Source organism: Palaemon carinicauda, chromosome 18, assembly GCF_036898095.1.
Source record: "Palaemon carinicauda isolate YSFRI2023 chromosome 18, ASM3689809v2, whole genome shotgun sequence".
NCBI classification, from domain to species: Eukaryota; Metazoa; Arthropoda; class Malacostraca; order Decapoda; family Palaemonidae; genus Palaemon; species Palaemon carinicauda.
The window spans coordinates 1,649,479-1,673,015 of NC_090742.1; the positions used below are offsets into that span (position 1 = coordinate 1,649,479).

The 23,537-nt window shown below is 43.7% G+C and overlaps 1 protein-coding gene across 1 annotated transcript in view; it reads right to left on the minus strand.

The window, feature by feature from the left end:
* The window catches only part of LOC137656936 (rabankyrin-5-like), a 30,160-nt gene extending 7,894 nt beyond the window's left edge, over nt 1-22,266 (minus strand). Inside the window, exons 1-4 of the mRNA XM_068391293.1 lie at nt 22,181-22,266; nt 10,007-10,188; nt 9,605-9,725; nt 7,092-7,236 (exon numbers count right to left, since the gene is read on the minus strand). Of these exons, the coding sequence (XP_068247394.1) occupies nt 7,092-7,236; nt 9,605-9,725; nt 10,007-10,188; nt 22,181-22,196 (464 nt within the window). The 5' untranslated portion in view covers nt 22,197-22,266. The remainder of the gene's footprint in view (nt 1-7,091; nt 7,237-9,604; nt 9,726-10,006; nt 10,189-22,180) is intronic.
* Between the last annotated feature and the right edge of the window lie 1,271 nt (nt 22,267-23,537).

A 23,537-nucleotide genomic window follows, 5' to 3' on the forward strand; every position in this document is an offset into this window, starting at 1 on the left:
GGATCCATAAGCCCGTTAAGTTGCCTTATCAGGCTTAGGACCTGCAAGAAGTCATGTTCGGATTCTTGCTGATCTCCTACCTGCGGGCTGGCAGCTAAGTCTCCTGCCCCAGGGATCTCTTCCTGGGGTGAAACGTGGACATTCCCCCGGGTAGCCGTGGGTTCCTGGCGAATCCTTGAAGAGGATTTCGGGACGGTCTTGGAGTCCTTGGATTCCCTCCTGGGAGGGATACAGGATCCCAACAAAGAGATTCGAGGGGCCCCTTCCTCACGAGATGATTCTCCTCGATGAAGCGAAGTCTCCCCCCTTGGTGCCGAGGGGAAGACTACCGCACCACCGGACTCACCTGAGGACGGAAAGGCCTCGTCCACGGGAGAAGGAGAAAGCACTCGAGCAGGAGAAGGGGCCTTCGCGACCGACCTCTTGGGAACCAACTTCGCCCTGGGGGAAGTCACCACGAAGTCCACTCCTCTCTTTCTCTTCAGCGTAGGAGAGACAGCCGTTGGTTTGTTACCCTGGTCGGCGAGTGCTGGTTTCATAACCCTCACTAACGCCCGCGCCAGAGGACCAAACCAAGTCTGTTGCTCCAAGGACACAGAGTCCGAAATCCTCGCTAAAGGGAAAGGGATCGGGCAATCCTTTGGAGTGGACACCACAGTACCTGCCTGAAAAGAAGGTGGGGAAGAATGATGTACTAACCTCTCCTCAGTAGTATCCTTGTCCTGCACTACCATCCTGTGTTTGGGTGGAAGCGATCCCGAGCGTTGTCTAGGAACACGCGTTCCTGCTGCTACCACCGGCTGCGGATTTCGCCGCGAACGATGGTCGCGCGAGGGCTAATGGTTGCGCGGGAGCGCGGGCGAGTGATCGCGCGGGTGAGCGATCGCGCGAGCGCGCAGGTGGATGATCGCACGGGCGCGCAGGCGAATGATCGCGCGGGCGCGCAGGCAAGCGGTCGTGCGGGCGCGCAGACAAGCGGTCGCGCGGGCGCGCAGGCAAGCGGTCACGCGGGCGCGCAGGCGAGTAGGCACGAGGGCGGGCAGGTGAATGAGCGCGTGTCCGAGGCGGCGAACGCAAGTGTTGGCGCGATGGCGAGGAAACGCGCTGCCGCGTGGGTGAGGAAGACCGCGGGCGATGTGGATCAACAGGCGATCGGTGGTGAGCTGGTGAGCGATCGCGCCATGGCAAGCTAGTAGCTGACGAACCATGTCCCTTCAGAACCTCCGGCTGACGAAGCGTTGGCGAACGTTGGCGCGCAGGCTGTAACACACGCGGGCGGTCTGGAGATCGCCGAGAAACAGGTGATCGCTGACGCGTAGAACGCTGGTGAATAGGCGATACCAAAATCGCCTGTGCGCGCTGACGAGCAGGTGAACGCTGGCGAGCAGGTGAACGATGGCGCGTAGGCGATCGTTGACGCGTGGGAGAACGCTGGTGAATAGGCGATACTAAAATCGCCTGTGCGCGCTGGCGAGCAGGTGAACGCTGGCGAGCAGGTGATCGCTGGCGCGTAGGTGATCGCTGGCGAGCAGGAGGTCGACGCGAGAGATCCTGTGAAGGGACAGATGGCGCGGCGCGTTCACGAGCAGGAACAGGAAGATCGCTGGCGCGTTGGCGAACATGTGCTTTTGACACACGCGCTGAACGATGTTGCGTAGCCACAGGATGACAGAGCTCAAAAGACTGATGGCGTGCAGGGAGCTCAGCAGGAACTGTAGGATGGTCAGAGACCGCAGGGCGATGATCCTCAAATGAGCGCTGACGCTCAGAAGAGAGCTGACGAGCAGGAGAGCGCTGACGAGGAGGGCGAACATCAGGAGAGCGCCGACGAGCAGGTGAGCGCCGACGAGGTGAGCGCCGACGAGCAGGAGAGTCTTGACGAGCAGGAGAGCGCCGACGATCAGGAGAGCGCTGACGATCAGGAGAGCGCTGACGAGCAGGAGAGCGCCTGTGCGCTAGCACTGCTCGTGGAAGGGAAGAATCCCTTTGCCCCGAAGGGACCGTTGCCCGTCGGGTGACGAGTTCTCCAGAAGGTGAAGATCTGGCAGGAGTTGGTGAACGGTCTGCAGAGAGGTCCAAGGGAGATGGAGCTGTAGGTTGAGGCCGACGAGGAGAGTCCCCTTCGGAGGAAGAAGATCCAAAAAGGCGCCTCTTAACCCCCTTGTAAGGGGAAGGGAGGCCCTTGCGACGTAGCGGACGGTGAGCCTTACGGCGGAGGCGGCCTCGGGGAAGATCATCGGGATCATCGGTCCTCCGAAGGGGAGTCTCAGTCAAAGCACTTCCCTTGGAAGGAAGCTGAGCAGCAGCAGAGACCGAAGGACTCACTTATCCCTTCGAAGGATGTACGGAAGGGGGAGGAGAGCCCTCAGCACCATCATCCTCAACAGCACCTGCGGAGGATTGCTCCGCCACGTCGGAGGCCTCTACCACCACAACGTCGACGATAGACAGAGGGTCTACCTCTGCTACCGCCGGCGACTGCTTAACAGCGGCCCCCAACGAGACAAGGTCAATAAAGGCGACCCTGGAGGGCAAGCCCTTAAGCCCCAGGGAAGACCAAATCTGCAAAAGATCATCATTAGTTAAAGCATTATCAACAACCTCCCCCGGAGGAGGAGGGGGAATCGCCTCGCTATGGGAGGCGACGCCCTCTCCCCCCACCCAAGGTCGGGAAACAGAACTAGGGCCTGCGCTACCACTCGGCCTACTCTCCTTAGGAGCCGGACGGGGGGAGCTTCGGAGGAGGTTTTGGCGGCGGAAGAAGAATCCCGAGAACCTTCCTCCTTCAAGGCAAACCCCGAAGGAGAACGGTCTCTCTTGGACTTCTTCTTACGCCGGCGGCCAAACCTCTCCCACTGGGAGGCAGACCACTCCCTGCACACACGGCACATGTTCTCCTGGTCACATCGTCGGCCCCGACACTGAGGGCAAAGGGTGTGAGGGTCCGTAGCTACATCCGACATAAAGGTCCCACAAGGACGACCGGCAACACCAGGGCATGTACGCATTGTAAAATAATAATAATGAAGGTCAACTTCCAACCAACACACATGCTGTAGAAAGAAAAAGCAGAAAAATTAAAGGCTGTCACGAGGACGATGAACAGACACGTCTGATCACTGCCGAGCCAAAAGTGAAGTGAAGCAAGTCACCGGTGTGTGGGGGGGGAGGGGTAGCAAGCTACCCTTCCCCTACAAGCGCGGGGGTAATTAACCCTCGTTAAAACTATTGGCTCGTCATTTCAGCTGCGCTAAAAGGTAAACCCAATGTAAATAGCGTGGTTTGTATTTCGGTTACGGAACAAATGAGAATTAGCAGCTGAAGATCAGACAGAAGAATAATACTAAAAAAAAAGAAGAATTAAAGAATTAAAACACTTCAGAATAGAATGATCACCAAAAATCTTGAAAGACTTTCTCAATAAGCCAATTTTTTGTGTAATTAAAGAAGATACAGACCTTAGGTGTTTCTCAAAAGTAAATTTGCAGTTGAGAATCACACCTAAAATTTTAAAAGTCATACAGAGTTAAAGAAACATTATCAATGCTTGACCTACCTCATGCCTATAATTTGCACCATGCAATAATTTTAGCTAAATCTCTATTAAAGGATTCAGCAACCCCAGGTCTACATTCAGGAGATGAAATTGATGCAAACAGTAGCATTATCTTCATATGCAATGAGGTCGTTTTTTAGGCCAAACCCTATGTCATGTGTACAGTATATAGTATGAAAAGTAATGGGCTAAGAACACTACCCTGAAGAACACCAGATATCACATTCCTATACACACTATGACACCCATCAACAACAACTCTTTGCGCTATATCACTTAAAAATTCAATAATGATGCTAAGATACAACCATCCCGTGTTTGAAAACAAGGGCCTCATGATTAACATGGTATAGGAAGCACTAAAATCAAGGCCAATCATACGAACTTCCTGACCACAATCAAGGGATTTCTGTACAGCATTGGAGATTGTAAGAAGGGCATCACATGCTCCAAGATCTTTAAGAAAACCAAGTTGCAAACTAGGGACCAGATGATTACCTTCGGCAAACTTAAGACGTTTTGCCAAAAGACATTCAAAAACTTTAGATAATATAGGAGTTATGGAAATTGGGCAGTAATCAGTTGGACTTGAGCTACCAAAAATACATTTACATAGTGGAGTAACATTGCCAATTCTCCAAGTGCTAAAGCTCCTCTTCTTGCTAACTTGCGCAAAATAACAGATAAGTTTGGAGCTAAGAAATTTGCAGTCTTTATAAAAAAAACAATAGAAACATACCATTTGGGTCTACACCTCCATAAGTATCAAGGTCCAAAGAGAGTGCTTTAATTTCCCTGAGATCAAAAAACTAAACGAGTTAGTTTAGCCTCAGGAAAACAGCAATGAGGAAGATCAAGTTTCTCATTAGTCTACTTACTGTAAAACACATCAGCCAAAAGGGTTATCTTTCCCTTTGGACAGTGAGTGACAGAGCCATCTGCTTCAAATATAGGAGGAATTGTTGCATCTACACCAAAGTGTGCAGATTTAAGGGTAGCCCATCACTTATGTTCCTGGGTTGTACCAGAAAGGGCTTCTTTTATGGTTAAATTGTAATCCTTTTCAGTTGAGGCATAAACTCTCTGAGCTAAAGCTTTAAGCTGAGTATACTTATTCCAAGTCAAATCTGATCTGTTATCCTTCCAAAGAAAGACTTCCTGCTTCTCCAAATAACCCTGTCTACAATCATCATTGAACCAAAGTTTGTCTTTAACTTGGTATCTTAGCACACAAGAAGGAATACTCCTATCAATTATGTTGACTAGATTCTCATTCAAAGAAACAACAGGATCAACACTACTATATAATTGTGACCTATTCAAGCCCAAAAGATCATGCAAAATCCCATTCCAGTCTGCTTAAGATTTCATGCAAATCTTACCAGAGTATGATACATCACGGACAAGCTGCTTAGTCTTCACTACTAATGAAATCAAACCATGATCAGATGTCCAAACTGCAGAAACAAGATTATTTATTATAACACCAGGGGAGTAGGTGTAAACAAGGTCCAAGTAGTTACCAGACCTGTGAATAGCTTCACTTATTTCCTCACAGCCTGATTTAAAGGAAAAATCCAAAGCTCTTAAGCCATAGCGATCAATAGGAGAAACATAATTTAACCACTCCCTATGGTGAGCATTGAAATCACCAACAAAGACAAAAAGAGGCCTTTCTATCATCTTGTAACTTAGCCATAATGGTAAGTAGAAATTCGAAGATGGAATCATCTATATCAGGATTCCGGTAGATCGAACACAAATAGAAGTTGTTCTGCTCACCGCAAACTTTTATTATATGAATCTCATGACATCCACATTCATAGCAGGACTTATGAGAAGCACAGTACTCAGTCTTGACATACACTGCTATTCCCCTGGCCCTAGGAATGGCATCCAGTTTCAAAAATATTGGCTTCTTAAAACCAGTTATAAGGAGCTCAGATGAGTGCCTCATATTAAAAACCAAATTTTCTGAGCACAAAAGAATAACATACAGTCTGGATACAACTGTAAGGTCTTGAATATATGCATGAAGACCAAAAATATTGCTATATAGATGACACTGATGAAGTCTAGGATGTACTGGTCCCGGATTTCGTCCAATGTCTCCAGACAGCATAAGAATTGATGGTAATAAAAAAAAGATACATCATACTTCAAAACTAAATTAACAATAATGATAAAAAACATGTACAGAAATATAAATAAAGTGATTGATAAAACCCACAGACGATAGATAAAAAGTCGAAAAATCTGATCAACATACATGCATATACCAAGGCACTTCCCCCAATTTTGGGGGGTAGCCGACATCAACAAATGAAACAAAAACAAAAAGGGGACCTCTACTCTCTACGTTCCTCCCAGCCTGATAAGGGACTCAACCAAGTTCAGCTAGTACTGCTAGGGCCCCTGTGGCCGTGGGGGCATAAAAACAATTAGAATAGCGCCAACGTTATCCCTGTGTGTCGTAAGAGGCGACTAAAAGGGACGGGACGAGGGGGCTGGGAACCCCCTCTCCTATATCTAAAATCTTGTGAGACACTGACTGATCAACATGATGAGCGTATACACCAAGCAAGGCTAAATACCCTCCACGATAGCCACTTCAACTGAAGGGAGGACAGTAAGGATGATTTAGAAAAGAAAAAGAAACAGATAAGGAAAAGACAAACTCTTAACGTAACCACCAGGCATCCATGGCCCTTCTATTAAGCCAGCCCAACACACCATTTCAAAAAAAACAAGAGGAAGAAAAAGAAGACAGAATAGTACTGTATGCCCGAGTGTACCCTCAAGCAAGAGATCTCTAACCCAAAACAGTGGAAGACAGAGGCTATACCACTACCCAAGACTAGCAAATAATGATTTGATTTTGGAGTGTCCTTCTCCCAAAAGATCTGCTTACCATAGCTTAAGAGACTCTTCTACTCCTACCAAGAGAAAAGTAGCCACTAAACAATTATAGTGCAGTAGTTAATCTTTACAGTAAAGAAGAATTGTTTGGTAAGCTCAGTGTTATCAAATGTATAAGGACACAGTAGAATGTCTGATCGTAGGAGTAAAGGCAGGGACATCCTACGACCTCCACGGCCAGAAGTGTTGTGACTAGACGCTTGAGACAAGCGTAATCCCTCATGCGCAATGGCTGCCCAACAGCACAGCAGGATGCAATCTACAGATTCTTTTTTAATCTGGCTGTAAGATACAAAACCTGATGTAACCCTATTAAATGACTTGGGAGTTTGTATCCACGTAGAAAGAAACTACATATCCTCCTCCAAATCCTATACTGTACATGTAGTTGAATGAATAAATTTCAAACCACATTTTTCTGCTAGCTTAAAAAAAAAAAATTCCTTATATTTTACAAACTTAGTAAACATAAAAACATTATCAAACCTTTCCAAAGGTTCAGAACTAAATTCTTTACAGTTATATACAAGTCTCAAAACTAATTCAAACAAATAAACATACATCTCTCCATCAGCCAAAATAACACCTACATTCAGATAACAAAACTAACACTAACCTTTTCATAAGAGGACCCAAGGAGAAATCAGCAGCAGCCCTCATGAGACTGAGGGTGAAGGTATGATCATTCAGAAGACTCACATGGTCTGTATAGACCCATTTCAATACAGCTTCGCCAACATCTTCTTCAAGATTACTCCAATCTACGGAAAAAAAGATAGGATGCTGTATAAGAAATTAAGAATAAAAGAAATTACTCATGAAATGACCTATTATTTCTATATAGCTCCCCTGATGTTCATGATACTTCACCAGACGCTCGGTTTATCAAAATAAACCTCTTTATAAACATATACAATTTTTTTTCTTATCAATAGACATTCTTCTAGAACAGTAATGGGACACACTGGCGGTTAATGATAGGAAGCAAGGTGCCAGGGCCTATTATTCCAGTTTTATAGTACCAAGCGATACAACTCAACATACTCCTCTTCCAGATTGTGATAAAATTAAATGCATTTTAAGTTGTCTTCCTTTGGATTTTCTAGTAATTACTGCACATGCACACTACTGTGATTTAAATTACTGTTGTGAACAGTGTGATTGCCTCACTAGTCCTCAAAAGGAGAGCATGCTTCAAGTTCAACCGCTAATGAAACAGACTACTGTATTGTAAAGTTCAGGGGGAAAACCAGAGAAAACTAGGCGAGTTCTTAATAGCCGGGATGATGACAAATATGAAATGTCAGCACCGTTCTCTTATAATCACATAACCAGCCAACTTTTGATACTCGTATGCTTCAAAAATCTTGACTTACTGTACTTAGCTTCCTCTGTTTAATCTCAAAAGGAGAGTGCGTCTTTATTTGTAAACAAATTCTGATATAGATACTGCGTTACCTGGCTGGTTCCAAACCATAACCTGACTTCCTTAGTCTGATTTATGGTATTAGTGTTCCATTCAGTAAGATTCTGAATTTTCATTGTGCATTACAGAATCTAAATCCTCTTGTAGAGCCTCAACTTCTTTAATTACTTTAGATCTTTAAGCTGCTAAACCCTTCCATTGGGCAGCCTATTCGCTATCTTAGACAAAGAGATTGCGAGGTACAAGACAACTCTGATAGTATGGATCCTAATACTGTATCCATCCATTCACTAAAGTGCTGTTTTTTTCTTTTGTGGATGGCGTTTCATATCATATGATTCTCTTAGTTTTTTAATGTTAGTGATGTTTCAGCTAAAACTGATACATTTCCTTACGTTTTGAATAACAGTGCTCTTTTTTTTTGCTTGCTTCCTTGGCCTCTTGCTCATCATACGCTAACATTTGCTGGGTCCTAGTACACACTACTGTATTATTATTATTATTATTATTATTACTATTATCAGCTGAGTTACAACACTAGTTGGAAAAGCAGGATGATATAAGCCCAAAGGTTCCAACAAGGAAAAACAGCCCAGTGACAAAAGGAAATAAGGAAATAAATAAACAACATAAGTAGTAAAGAACAATTAAAATATTTCAAAAACAGTAACCTTTCATTGAAAAGTCTTACTAGAATCATTTCACCAAGGGAATTACAGATTATTTTAACAATTTCCCGGGTACTTTAGGGGAGGTGCTGCTAACTTGAGACAAATTTGTAGAAACTTTCAGCATTCAAGATTTAGATTTGATTTTTGATTATTGGAAATTTTATGAAGACAAATGGAGTCTAGAGGGATTTCTGAAGCTGTATTAGCCTTGGTGTGGGACAGTCTCTGAGGCTCTATATTTTATTTCTTCTGGCACACAGACCAGGATGATGCTCAGGATATGTTAACAACTGCTGCGCTGTTGTGCATAGGAATTCTTTTTGTGTGATATTGATACCCATTCACTTTGTGTCTTGTATCAGGAAGAATTTTTACTTAAGAAATCTTGTGAGGAATGTGTAAGTATCACGGTCCTTCTTTGGGAAGTATATTTCACGATCAGATTAAAGTTCCAAGTAAATATGAAGTGAAACTAAGCATCAAGAAGTCAGTATGCCAACAAATTTGAAAATGATGAGATTGCCCGACCTTAGCCTTCTTGGAACATTACTGAAAAAGGATAAAGAAGTTTTGATCACCTGTTCCGTATGCCACTACATAGAAGGTAGATGAATTCAGACATATGACTATATTCATAAAAGCCATATATTATACTCCTCCTAATATCTGAATTCTCTATACCTTGGGATCAGAGAGCCAAGGGGGAATCAACTCTCAGATAATAGATTCTGGTCGGCCGGGGAATCAAACCCGGGCCCAAGAAACTGAGGTTCCATTGACTTAGCAACTCAGCCAAAATCATAAGACTATATATATGCTGTATCGGTGCGAACACACACAAAAAAAAAACTCACCAATGAAAATCAACAGTTAAGATTCTGCCATTTTCCAATAGGTCATCTGTTTTACTATAATTTATAAATACTGATGTACTGTAATGACTAATGAGTGACTAAAAGACTTGTTACCAAAAGCAATCAAAGCTTATATGAAACAAATGTTTGTTTACAAAAAACCATTACAAATACATACCTAAAGAATCTACATCAGCAAGAGAGGGGATTCCCCAGTCATCACTTCGAGCGGCTAGAACAAAACGATGAGCTCGAACATTTCTAGATCCTAGATGAACGTTAATGTCGCTATATTTTTCCTGTAATTAAAAAAAGAAATTTATTAGGATACTTGGGTATAAACAAAGTTATATCAAATGATTAATGTTTATTCTTTCACTTCAGTAGTGTCATTCTGATCAAGAATATTCATGGATTAAACAATGACCCAACTTATGGAAAATCCCAAAGCATTTACTACCATAACTTTCTGATAAACATTAAAAAAAGCAAATATTTCAAAGGTTGTGAGCTTCAGCATACAGTATACAAACTACACAGCATGTAAGGCAAAAAGAAACAAAGACTGTACTGAATTTACCTTGTCATATAATCCTGCCACAAAGCGCAAGAGTCTGGAAACAAATGAATCCTCTCCCTCGGGTGCTTGAGAGCTGGCAACTGCAATAGTGTGTTGCTGTTCTAGCGCAGTGTATCTTTCCTGCAGTTTCACGTATTGTTCGCGAAGCAGTGATAAATGCTGCTGTAGTTTCTCCACTTCCGCTAGAAGTAGCAATACAAATAACAGTGTTAATATTAAAAATATCTAAAGATACAGTATTAATAATAAAAAATCCAATTTTCTAATCAATTTGTATTTGCTTTAACTATACAAAACTGAGACCTCTTGGGGCCTTTAGGCTTATAGAATCTTGCTTTTCCAACTAGGGTTATAGACTATCTTGTAACAATCATAATAATAATAATAATAATAATAAAAGGACCATCACTTCAGTGAAGCTGGAATGCCCGTTTTAAACTTTTAACGAGGTAATAACAGCAGTTTGCTGGTGGCGGGCCCGCCCCGCCCACTCATCCGCTAGTGTAACCTTCATCCTGACTTTAACCTAAGACTTGTCCAATTTAAAAGTCTCAGGTTTGAAGTTAGGAAAAATATAAATCGATTAAAAGATTCATGATTTGATCCTAAACGTACTACAAACCTTTAATGAGATTCATCCTTAGGAACGAGGAAGTCCCTAAAATTTATCTAGCTGGTTTACTGACCAAGGAAAAGTCAATATACTTTGGTCTTGAACCTAACCTAAACTAACCTAACCTAAGGAGATATGGAGATGAGTGAAATTGACGACTCCTGCCAAACTCCTAACACCTGAGTATGAAAATGTTGCAGGTGTTAGGTTAGGCCCCTTCCAGGAGGCTGGTAGGCAGTCGTGGAAGAACCTACATCTGTAAAAATATTGTGTGAATGATTGGTAATTATGAGAAATCAAATGCATATATTTCCCCCATCCTTCCCCTTGTCTGGGTCTGGGAGGATGGAGGATATATTGTACGTGTACCGTACTTCGATACTGTACAGAACTTGTCTGTAAAGAAGATGGGGGAGAAGAATTATTTGACCTACGGTGTGTCTGCTTCGGAAGCAGGGGGCAAGAGTGTGAAGCCCAAGGGCAAGCTGCCTTTGTCTTTGAGGACCGACACTTCATTGATTTCAGGCCCCTATGCCCGAGACGACGAGCGAGAACATTCAGAACATTTCTCTCATTTCATCTTCAGGGGCAAATGCATACAAGCTAACGCTCAGGTGAATGTAAAGGAACGCAATCGGATAGTTGATCATTTCGTCACTAGAGACCTTGAGCTTGAGCTGCACATGCCAATGATGGTGCTCGTGCCTTAGAGTGAGGTGACCGTGAGCGTGGTGATCAAGCGTGTGAAGATCTTGTGCCTGGTGATTGGCATGGCTTCGAGTGTGGTGATCATGGTCATATATCTAATGCGTATGGATCATGCTCATGTCTTCGTCAAGGGTAATGTCTCTCTGCTCTAGGTACCGAAGAGGAATGATCAGAAGATTGTCCTAATGAGAACAAGTTTGTGCATGTCCCTAGTGATACACCAGATGTTTGTGGATGTGGGGAATTGGAACCTGATCCCTTCCAAACTGTAGCTTTTGGAAGTGATTGTGGAGAACCTCATGTGTCCAAATTGTCGCTTCTCCAGTGATTTCTGACGCTTTGGTGCTCGTGCTCTTGGTTCATCATCTTTATGGTAGCCTATATGCATCTTCTCAGCCCGGGGGGGTGAAAACATCTTCTTGGAATTGACGAACACTTCGGACGATTAACCTTCCTTGCACGTATGTGTTGTTCGTCCCAGTCACGAGGTCTTCCAGGCTGCTTTTTTCGTTTGTCTAGGTGGGGATGAAGTTAACAAAGTACAGAGGAAATGTTCCTAAGCAGGGAAGGGACTATAGCATAGCTCATTGTCTTCATTAGTAGCATCCATAACATGCCCATGGTGAGACCTGTTACTTGAGGCAAGGGTCCTACCCCTTGAACCTCATAACCTCAACACTTTACCGGGGTAAAGGCTTTGGTACAACGCTAAACCTCCCACAAAGCCATACAGAGGAAACTTGGGAAACCTCAAGAGACATCTCAAGATCAGTCATCCTGTGCTTCAGTGAACTCTTCTTATTTCTAATGTCAGGCAGCTCCTCAGCAGAAGAAGGCACAGAAAGGGATGAAGCCAGTGATGGGGAGCAACCCCACTTCTCCTTCACTGAAGTCGAGGATTTCGCAGCAGATGCACCCTCAAAAGCCAGCAGCAGCTCATCTACAACAACAACAATGGACACATTCACGGGCATCATCTCACCACTCTCCTCTGCAGGCAGGATGGGAGCAGCAACTCGATAGGAAGATTTCTGGGATCTAGTGGCTGCCAGAACCTCCAGGAGCTTCTCCACTCTTGGTATTGATGGCGCCCCGCCATCAATACCAAGAGCGGGCCATAGTACACCTAGGTCCAAGTCTTTGCAAGGACTGTCATTTGATGGAAGAATAAGAGTGTACAGCAGTCTTTGAACCCAAAGGAGGGTGGACGGAGCTAGAGAGTATCTTGGGAATCAGCTTGGATGTACCCAAAAACAAGTCCAAAGAATCCCTCATAGACTTCTGTTTCTTAGCAAATTCAGACTACAAACTAGGAAGCTACTCCCATACACACAGGACAGAGGGATTTTTTGTCAACTTAATATTTATTAATTTATTTATAACAAATATCGTCGTCAATGACCTTAGATGTCAGGATGACAGATAACTCATAATCAATCAATCAATCAATCAATCATGTAATGGCCAGATCCCTTACAGAATTTGCCGGAAAACAACCCAATGTCTGACCAAGGACCCGACATCATCAATTTAGCAGTCAAAAGCACAAAATATGAAAGGAGACAGCAGACCAATTTGAAATGTCAAACGGAAAAGTACGTCTGTACTCTCTGCCAGCCGAAGTCAAAGTGAAGGTGGACAGGTCTTCCTTGCCACCCGGTAGCTAGCTGTGTTTACGTCATTAAAAAGCTTAATGGCCGTTTTCAACTTTGTTGAAATCATACTCCAATTAAAAGTATCAGATTTGTATTACATACAATATAGGAACAAACAGGGTTGAGACTTAGTTTTAGGGTAAGCTAAGGAAATGGTGATTTAGGGAAGGGTCTATGACCCTCAGGTTGACAGAGTAAGCAGATAAAGATACAACTCCTAGGTTGGGTTAGGTGGGGAACCTTGGGTTAGGTGGGGAACCTTAGATTAGGTGGTGCTATTGTGTTTGTTTCCCTTTTAAAATATGGTTTTTCAGTCATCACTCCTGGAATTTTCAAACTTCTATAATTTGAAAAAGACGGATTTCCCCCAATTATTTGCATCAGAACAGGGTCTTAGTTTACTGTAGCACAATGTTTGTATGCTGTACTTTGTATACTAATTTACCAATACAAATGAACATAACCCTACTAAAACATTAGTTTGAACCCCATTAACTAATTTGACAGTTAAGATAATATACCTGCTTACATAGAAATACCTTTTTTTTTCTGTTTTTATTTTGGTCGGCATGACAAAAGAAACCTCTGGGAACAGTTCATAAGATTCTCGACAGGTGGTTCTCCTGTTCATACTTTGATTTACCATTTTCTGTATTATCAATACTTCTGACCATTCTTAATCTCCAATCATATCATTTTATTTTACTATGTGACTTTCTCTTGGCCAATCATCTCTCTGCACAATTCCTAGACTACAAACTTCACCCCATTTAATACAAGTTCCTCCCGTAACTACGTCACACCTTTGAAAACAGTTTTTCTTGGATTCGTATTTAAGAAATACAGTATGTCCATATTAACAGCCTTCAAAACATGTGGCAACAATATTTCTCTTTTGGCTGAAATAACAAGTATTACTCATAGGTTTACAGGTATTTTGAACGGTTTTGATGTCGTTAATCATCGGAAATATATGTTTTTCAAGTTTTATGGAAGAGTTTACTGTACGTAGGAGATATGTCTGGAGAGCCAAGTTTCAGGAGTAAAGTCGGTTGAGAAATAAACACAGAATTGAGACTTGATCTTATAGTACGATAAGGATACAGCGGTTAAACGGGAGGGGGCGCTGGAATGGCATAGCATCCCTGGTATTAAAGTAGGTATGAATAAGACTCTTAGGTTAGGTTACGTGTTGTGTTTGTTTCCCTTTTAAAATTTAATATTTCAGTCATAACTTATGAAATCTTGAAATATCTATAATTTCTAAAATGATATTTTGATTATAAAATAAATTTTTGAATATACTTACCCGGTAAATATATAATAGCTGACGTCTCGGACGGCTCGACAGAAACACAAAAACTCGCGAGCGATCGCCATGAAGGTTGCGGGTGTGCCCACCAGCGCCGACTATCGGCCAGATACCGCATATACTTGTAAACAGCTCCAGTTCTTCTCATTCCGCTGGGTCTCTATCGGAGAGGAAGGGAGGGCCTTTAATTTATATATTCACCGGGTAAGTATATTCAAAAATTTATCTTATAATCAAAATATCATTTTTAAATATTAAACTTAGCCGGTGAATATATAATAGCTGATTCACACCCATGGTGGTGGGTAGAGACCAGTATTAATACAATAAAGGCGTATATGCTTAGAGTTTTTGACAATTATATCATAACAAAACCCAAATAAATATAGGTACCTGGTAAGGAAGCTGACTCTGACGATTACTCTGCCTTATTAGTCCGCTTTCCTCACGAAGCCCAGCCATCCTCTCAGGATGCTGAAAGACTCCCAGGAGCTGTTGTATCCAGGGCGACCACCCATATAACAGGACCTCATCAAAACCCTTAATCTGGGCGCTCTCAATTAACGACATTTGACCACCCGCCAAATCAAAAAGGATGCGAAAGGCTTCTCAGCCTTCCGTACAACCCAAAACAAGATTAAAAACATTTCAAGAGAAGATTAAAAGGATATTGGAATTAAGGGAATGTAGTGGTAGAACCCTCACCCACTACTGCACTCGCTGCAACGAATGGACCCAGTGTGTAGCAGTCCTCATAAAGAGTCTAGACGTCTTTTAAGTAAAATGAAGCAAACACCGACTTGCTCCTCCAAAAGGTCGCGTCCATAATACTTCGCAGAGATCTGTTTTGCTTAAAGGCCACGGAAGTTGCTATCGCTCTTACTTCGTGCGTCTTGACCTTAAGCAAGCAACGATCTTTTTCACTTAAGTGAGAATGAGCCTCTCGGATTAAAAATCTAATAAAATACGATAAAGCATTTTTAGACATAGGCAATGAGGGCTTCTTAACTGAGCACCATTAGGCCTCAGATCCACCTCGTAAGGATCTGGTACGAGCTAAATAAAACTTAAGAGCTCTAACTGGGCACAGTACTCTTTCAAGCTCGTTGCCTACGATCTCTGATAGGCAAGGTATATCAAAAGATTTAGGCCAAGGATGAGAAGGCAGTTCATTTTTGGCCAAGAAACCAAGCTGAAGCGAACATGTGGCTTTATCTGTAGAAAAGCCGATGTTTTTACTAAAGGCATGAATCTCACTGACCCTTTTAGCCGAAGCCAAGCACACTAAGAAAAGCGTCTTGAGGGTGAGATCCTTCAAGGAGGCTGAATGTAATGGCTCAAACCTGTCGGACATTAGGAACCTTAGGACCACGTCTAAGTTCCATCCAGGAGTTGCCATACGACGCTCCTTAGAGGTCTCGAAGGACTTAAGGAGATCTTGGAGATCTTTATTATTGGACAGATCTAAGCCTCTATGTCTGAACACAGAAGCCAACATGCTCCTGTAGCCCTTAATAGTGGGAGCAGAGAGGGAGCGAACATTTCTCAGATGCAGGAGAAAGTCTGCAATTTGGGCTACAGAGGTACTGGAAGAGGAAATGGATGATGACTTGCACCAGTCTCTAAAGACTTCCCACTTCGACTGGTAGACCTTGATGGTAGATGCTCTCCTAGCTCTCGCAATCGCTCTGGCTGCCTCCTTCGAAAATCCTCGAGCTCTTGAGAGTCTTTCGATAGTCTGAAAGCAGTCAGACGAAGCGCGGGGAGGCTTTGATGAAGACTCCTTACGTGGGGCTGCCGTAAGAGATCCATACTTAAAGGTAGACTCCTTGGAACGTCTACCAGCCATTGAAGTACCTCTGTGAACCACTCTCTCGCGGGCCAGAGGGGAGCAACCAACGTCAACCTTGTCCCTTCGTGAGAGGTGAACTTCTGCAGTACCTTGTTGATGATCTTGAACGGCGGGAATGCGTATGCGTCCAGGTGAGACCAGTCCAGTAGAAAAGCATCTATGTGGGCCGCCTCTGGATCTGGGACTGGAGAGCAATAGGTCGGGAGCCTTTTGGTCAACGAGGTGGCAAAGAGGTCTATGGTGGATTGGCCCCAAGTCACCCAAAGACTCTTGCACACGTCCTTGTGGAGGGTCCATTCTGTGGGGATCACCTGACCTCTCCGACTGAGACAGTCCGCCAGGACGTTCAAGTCCCCCTGGATGAATCTTGTCAACAGGGAGATGCCTCGATCTTTTGACCAGATGAGGAGGTCCCTTGCGATGACGAACAGTGTGTGGGAGTGAGTGCCTCCTTGCTTGGAGATGTACGCCAAGGCTGTGGTGTTGTCCGAATTGACTTCTACCACTTTGTTTCGTAGAAGGCTCTCGAAACTCGTCAAGGCCAAGTGAACCGCCAACAGCTCCTTGCAGTTGATGTGCATGCTCCTCTGATCCGACGTCCAAAGACCCGAGCATTCCAGACCGTCCATAGTCGCTCCCCAACCCAAATCCGACACGTCTGAGAACAACACGTGGTTTGGGTTCTTGACCGCCAGGGACAGACCCTCTCGCAGACTTATGTTGCTGTCCCACCAGTTCAGGCACGTTTTTACTGGCTCGGAGATCGGGATTGACACAGTTTCCAAAGTCTTGCTCTTGTTCCAATGGAAGTCTAGATGGAACTGGAGAGGGCGAAGGTGAAGTCTCCCTAGTGAGATAAATTGCTCCAGGGATGACAGAGTCCCTAAGAGGCTCATCCAACTTCTCACTGAGCAACGGTCTTTTTTCAGCATGAGTCGGACTTTGAGCAGGGCTTGCTCTATCCTGGTGGCAGACGGAAAAGCCCGAAAAACTAGACTGCGAATCTCCATCCCCAAATAGAGAATCGTCTGGGAGGGATTCAGTTGAGACTTTTCTAAGTTCACCAACAGTCCCAACTCCTTTGCCAGACCCAACGTCCATTGAAGGTCCTGCAGACAGCGATGACGGGACGATGCTCTGAGAAGCCAGTCGTCCAGGTACAGGGAGGCTCGAATTCCCGATAAATGAAGGAATTTTGCCACATTCCTCATGAGCCTCGTAAACACGAGAGGAGCAGGGCTGAGGCCGAAGCACAGTGCTCGGAACTGGTACACCACATTCCTGTAAACAAACCTCAGATACGGTTGAGAATCTGGGTGCATAGGAATGTGGAAGTACGCATCCTGCAGGTCGAGAGAGACCATCCAGTCTCCCTCTCTGACCGCTGCTAGGACGGACTTCGTGGTCTCCATCGTAAATTTTGTTTTTACAACAAAAACGTTGAGCGCACTGACGTCCAGCACTGGCCTCCAACCTCCCGTATGCTTTGGGACTAGGAAGAGACGGTTGTAAAATCCCGGTGATTGAAGGTCCGAGACTTTCACCACCGCTCCCTTCTCTAGCAACAGAGAAACCTGCTGATGTAGAGCTTGTCTCCTTGACTCCTCTCGATACCTGGGAGAGAGGTCTAAAGGAACTGTTACTAGAGGAGGTCTGCGTACAAAAGGTATTTTGTACCCCTCCTTGAGCAACAACACAAACTCTTGGTCTGCACCCCTCTTCTCCCAGGCCTGCCAGAAGCTGTTCAGTCTGGCCCCTACCGCTGTCTGAGGACGTGGGCAGTCAGACTCTGCCACGGGAGGACTTGGATCCTCTCCTCTTGCCTCTTTTACCGTCGGCACGAGCGCCTCCCCTGCTGGGGGCTCTGCCACGAAAGGGCGGGATAAACCTAGTCGCTGGGGTATCGATCTTGGGTCTTACCACATAAGACGATGAAGGAGCACCCTTGCGAGCAGAAGTAGCCATCAGGTCGTGTGTATCCTTCTGCACCAGCGAAGCCGTAATGTCCTTGATTAACTGTTGAGGAAACAAGGCAGATGATAAGGGGGCAAAGAGAAGCTCCGACCTTTGACAGGGAGTTACTCCTGCCGAAAGGAACGAGCAAAGAGTCTCCCTCTTCTTCAGGACTCCAGCCGTAAAGGTAGCGGCGAGCTCATTGGAGCCATCACGGATGGCTTTGTCCATGCAAGACATAATAAGCACGGAAACATCCTGGTCGGCCGACGAGATCTTCCTGCTTAATGCTCCTAGAGACCAATCTAAGAAGTTAAAAACTTCGAAGGCCATGCAAACCCCTTTAAGGAGATGGTCAAGGTCCGAGGAGGACCAACAAACTTTAGAGCGTCTCATGGCCAGGCGACGGGGAGAGTCTACAAGGCTTGAGAAGTCTCCCTGGGCAGAGGCAGGGACTCCCAAGCCGAGAACTTCTCCCGTGTCATACCAGACGCTCGCTCTAGAAGCTAGTTTAAAAGGAGGGAAAGCAAAGGCCGTCTTCACAAACTCCTCCTGGTAATCAACCAGTCGCCTAGCAAACGTAAAGCCCTCTTAGAAGAGCGAGAGAGCACTAGCTTAGTAAAAGAAGGCTTCGAAGTAGCTAGGCCTAGCGCAAACTCTGACGGAGGCGAACGAGGAGCAGAAGTTATAAAATGGTCTGGGAAAAGATCCTTAAAAATCATCATGATTTTCTTAAAGTCCATAGAGGGTTGAGCAGCTTTAGGCTCTTCTCCGTCTGATAAAACACCCAAAGGAATATCAGTAGGCGGAGGATCAGCAACATCCTCATCTGAAGGAACCTCGTCCGACAATTGTCGAGTCTCATGAAAAGGAGAGACCTGCCACGGTGGCAATGCTTGACAGGCAAAGTCCACAAGCAAAGGAGCAGCAGTAGCAGTCAAGGAAGCGACGTCATGTCGCTGCTGAAAGGACTGACCAGCAACAACAACAGGAGTTGATGGACGCTCGACGTCAAGTCGAGACTGCCTTGACTGCCTAGACTGAGCAGTCAAAACAACCCTTGACTGCGGTGCTTGACGCTCAACGTCAAAACGAGGCAACTGAGCTGGTTGGCGAACGTCCTGAACGTCAACACGAGACTGCGGCAGCGGCTGAACGTCAACACGAGGCTGCGGCAGCGGCTGAAAGTCAACACGGGACTGCAGCGAGTGAGGATCCAAGTCACTTGACTGACGTGACAAACTACCGACATCACGTTTCATAACGTCAAAAGGACGAGTAAAAACTCGTTTGGGCGGCTGACGGCCAGAGTCTCGATCAGCATAACGGCGAGGATCATCGTGAACCTGCTCAACGGTATACTCCTCCATAAGGGAGGCAAGCTTAGTCTGCATATCCTGCAGGACAACCCATTTAGGATCAACGGGAGTCGGGACGGGCCGAGACGATGGTAACGTCTGTGTCGGCAAAACATTGCCTTTACTGAGACTCTCGGAGCCCGTGTTACGCTTACGTTTAATAGGCGAAGTCTTCCGACGACTGCAAAGGGTCAGAGCTGTCCCAATGGCTACAGCCAGGACGCTGGACCTGTCCTGAAGGGACTGACTTCCGCTTCAAGGGTCTAGAAACCTTGCGCCAAGGTTTCTTTTGCAAGAAGCCTTCGGATGACGAGGAGAAAACAGCCTCGCTCGTCTTATGGTAGGGGCGATCTTGACGAGACACGCCCGATACCAAAGAGGGAACGTCTGTACGTTGGTTAAAGCCTCTCGTCCCCTTAAGTCCTACGACACTACTTCTCCCTGGTGCAGGGGAGCCTGAAAGAGGTCTCGGACTATGGGAACGACAAGCACGAACAGACGAACCCTCGGTCGCAACACTAAAAACACTTTGCGCACTTATCACTTTATCCCCACGATTTTCTGATTTGGCACTCTGACACTTCAATAAATTCACATCCGACATGAGTTGATTACGGTCCGATGCTAAGGACTCAACTCTCTCGCCCAAAGCTTGAATGGCAAGCAACATATCCCGCATGGACGGTTCATGAGTGCTAGTAGAGGGTTCAGGAACAACTACTACAGGGGAAGGATTAGGTTCAGGGGCATGGGAGGAGGAAAATTCCAACGACCTAGAGGAGCTTCTCCTCACCCTATCTCTCTCCAGCTTACGAGAATATTTATCAAACTCAAGCCAGTCGAATTCCGACAAGACCACGCACTCATCACACCGATCTCCTAATTGGCAGGTTTTACCCCGGCAATTAGAACACACGGTATGTGGGTCGAGAGAGGCCTTGGGAAGACGTTTGTTACAATCCCTAGCATTACATTTGCGAAATTTAGGTCCAGGGATAGGAGAAGGGTCAGCCATATTGAACAGTCAAAGAAAATCCAAAACAAATCCAAAGTCATCAACAATAAACACTAGCCAAAAAAGGGTTCAAGAGTTTTAATTGAAGAGAAAAACACCTGTCACTGCGAAAGCTCAAAACAACCAAAAAGAAGTACTTCACCAAAAATGACGAAAACTCCAGGTTAACAGCGAGCGGAATCAACTTGTCGACAAGACCGACAGAGAAGAACTGGAGCTGTTTACAAGTATATGCGGTATCTGGCCGATAGTCGGCGCTGGTGGGCACACCCGCAACTTTCATGGCGATCGCTCGCGAGTTTTTGTGTTTCTGTCGAGCCGTCCGAGACGTCAGCTATTATATATTCACCGGCTAAGTTTAATATTTAAAAATACAGATTTTCCCTTATTAGTTACATCAAAACAGTTCAAAGTAACAATAAATACACCAAGAACACTTTTCATTTTCTTTAATAGGAATATTGTGCTAAAGTAAATATTCACCATGAACTGTTCAAGGTACAGTACCAATAAATACACATTTCTTCTTTAGGGGTATTGTTTTACGGTAAATGTTTACCCAGAGGAGTTCAAAGTACAAATAATTACACCAAGAACACTTTTTCTTCTCTTCATAAGGGATATTCACCTACAGTAATATATATCTGCAAAAGAAAAGCATTCTATGCTTCATAACTGAAACGAGATATATATCTCTGCAAAAAAAAAAAACCTATGCTGCATAACTAAAACGAGAATATGATTTGTCATAGAACTACATTTTTGGGGTGTATGTCAGGCTGGGAGGAACGTAGAGAGGAAAGGTCCCCTTTTTTGTTTCATTTGTTTGATGTTGGCTACCACCCAAAATTGGGGGAAGTGCCTTGGTATATGCATGTATGATAGCGGCCACCTATATGTATGACAATGGCCAACTACGAATACGGCAGTGCAGGAGGGACGCAAGGTGCGTCAGCCACCCCAATTAAGTAAGTGGGGGGGGGTGTATGTATGATAACAGTCACCTGTATTCATGATGACGGCCGACTAAGAATACATCAGTGTAGGGGGGTGTTAGCCTCCCCCCCATGTTAGGTGAGTAGGTAAGGACACAACTTGTAGGTTAGGGTAGGGGAGAGTTATAACATTTGTTGGTGACCATTTTCAATGCACAAGGGAGGAACTGGCCGCTAATGTACAAAGGCTCCTAGGTAGGTAAGGACACGGGTTTTAGGTTAGATACGGGGATTAAGTTTGGGTTACTTAATGTCCAGGAAGAACTAGCCGCTGATATACAAAGGCCCCACAATTTCTTTAAACTATCTAAATAAACTACATTACTGTAGCCTACAATATCCTAACTAGAGCACATTCTACAGTAAGCTACATAGTTTAGCCTACACACAAAAACACAGGAACTGAATCTAGCTAACCTTGGTCCAGCATCAACACAGTCTCTCCTATATTAATAAAAAAAATGACAAATTAAGTTTTATATATAATGCATGAAACGTGAAAAGATCAACAGCTACCTTTAAATGACAACCTTATGTTTACAAATCACGAAATTACGAAATCATCCGCATGTGAAATTGCTCCAAAAGATCGTCTTGTAAAGGGAGATAAAATGGTTAAAACGAGAATTCAAGCACTCCATTTTAAGAAATATGATCAATTTATCAAAATGTGCATGAAAATAGAACCATTATATAATGAGAGACATAATTACCTTCACGGGAACCCATGGCGGCAAGGGTTTTTCTCAGCTGATCACGAGACGCCCATCAACACTAATGTTGACATTTGCAATTTGCGCAAAACTCAACTTGCGCTTTATCAAAATCAAAAGTGAAAACTACCAATATTCAGGGTGAGTTTTCACAAAGTGAATATATACATTTTTATAGAGATTTTCTGTAGATTTATTTATGTATCGATAAGTTTCTATTTAAAGTAGGTGGTAAGTAAGATATTTGCAAAAAAAAAATGTTTGATATCTGCAATTTGCGCAAAACTCAACTTGCGCTTTATGTAAATCAAAAGTGAAATCTACCAATAAAATCTGAAGGGCGCCTTTTCATAAAGTGAATATATACATTTTTATAGAGATTTTCTGTAGATTTATTCATGTATCGATATTTATCTACTTAAAGTGAGTGCTAAGTAAGATATTTACAAGTAAAAATATCCGCCATTGTTGATATTTGTGATTTGGATAAAATTCAACTTGCTCTTTGTGACAATTGAAAATAAAACTTACCAATGATATCTGAAGGGTGCCATTTCACAAAAATGAATTTAAGTTTTTCTATAAAGAATTTTATGTAGATAATTTCTATATTGATATCTTTCTATTTAAAGTGAGTCCTAAGCGAGATAATTGCGAAAGAAAAATATTTTCCCTCCATCTTTTCAAGATAGGGAGAACAATAATAATTGTTTTTTATTTTCTCAAAGTGTCAGAGAACTATTTGGTCATTTATAATGAACAATAAAGCATTCTTATCGAAGTGATAATCTTTCTACACATATAAACATTAACTTTCGCATTAAGCAGTTTTCCATAATATCGGGTGGCTCTAGAGAATAGCAACGAAGCAAGCATTGCCACATTCATGCATTACATTTAATAATGAATCGTGAATAAACTCATAGTACTATGAAACTTCTATAATATCAGTGGCTTCATTCGGCCATTAAAATATATCATCGACACATCAACCATCTTACACTCACCTATCATCTAGCACTTCTGAACTGTGTGCTATTTAACTAACCTATTGTCACCCATTCTTTTCACATGGCCAATCCATCTCAAAACACTGTTTTATCATTTTATTGTAGTTATCCGTTATTCAATGTTTCTTACTATTAAGTAAATAATTAATCATAGAATGCAATGCTTAAGGAAATGGGATCATCAAACATTTCATACAGTCATCAAAGGTTGCACAATGGAAATCTCACCTGTGTGACTTTATATATATATATATATATATATATATATATATATATATATATATATATATATATATATATATATGTGTGTGTGTGTGTGTGTGTGTGTGTGTGTGTGTGTGTGTGTG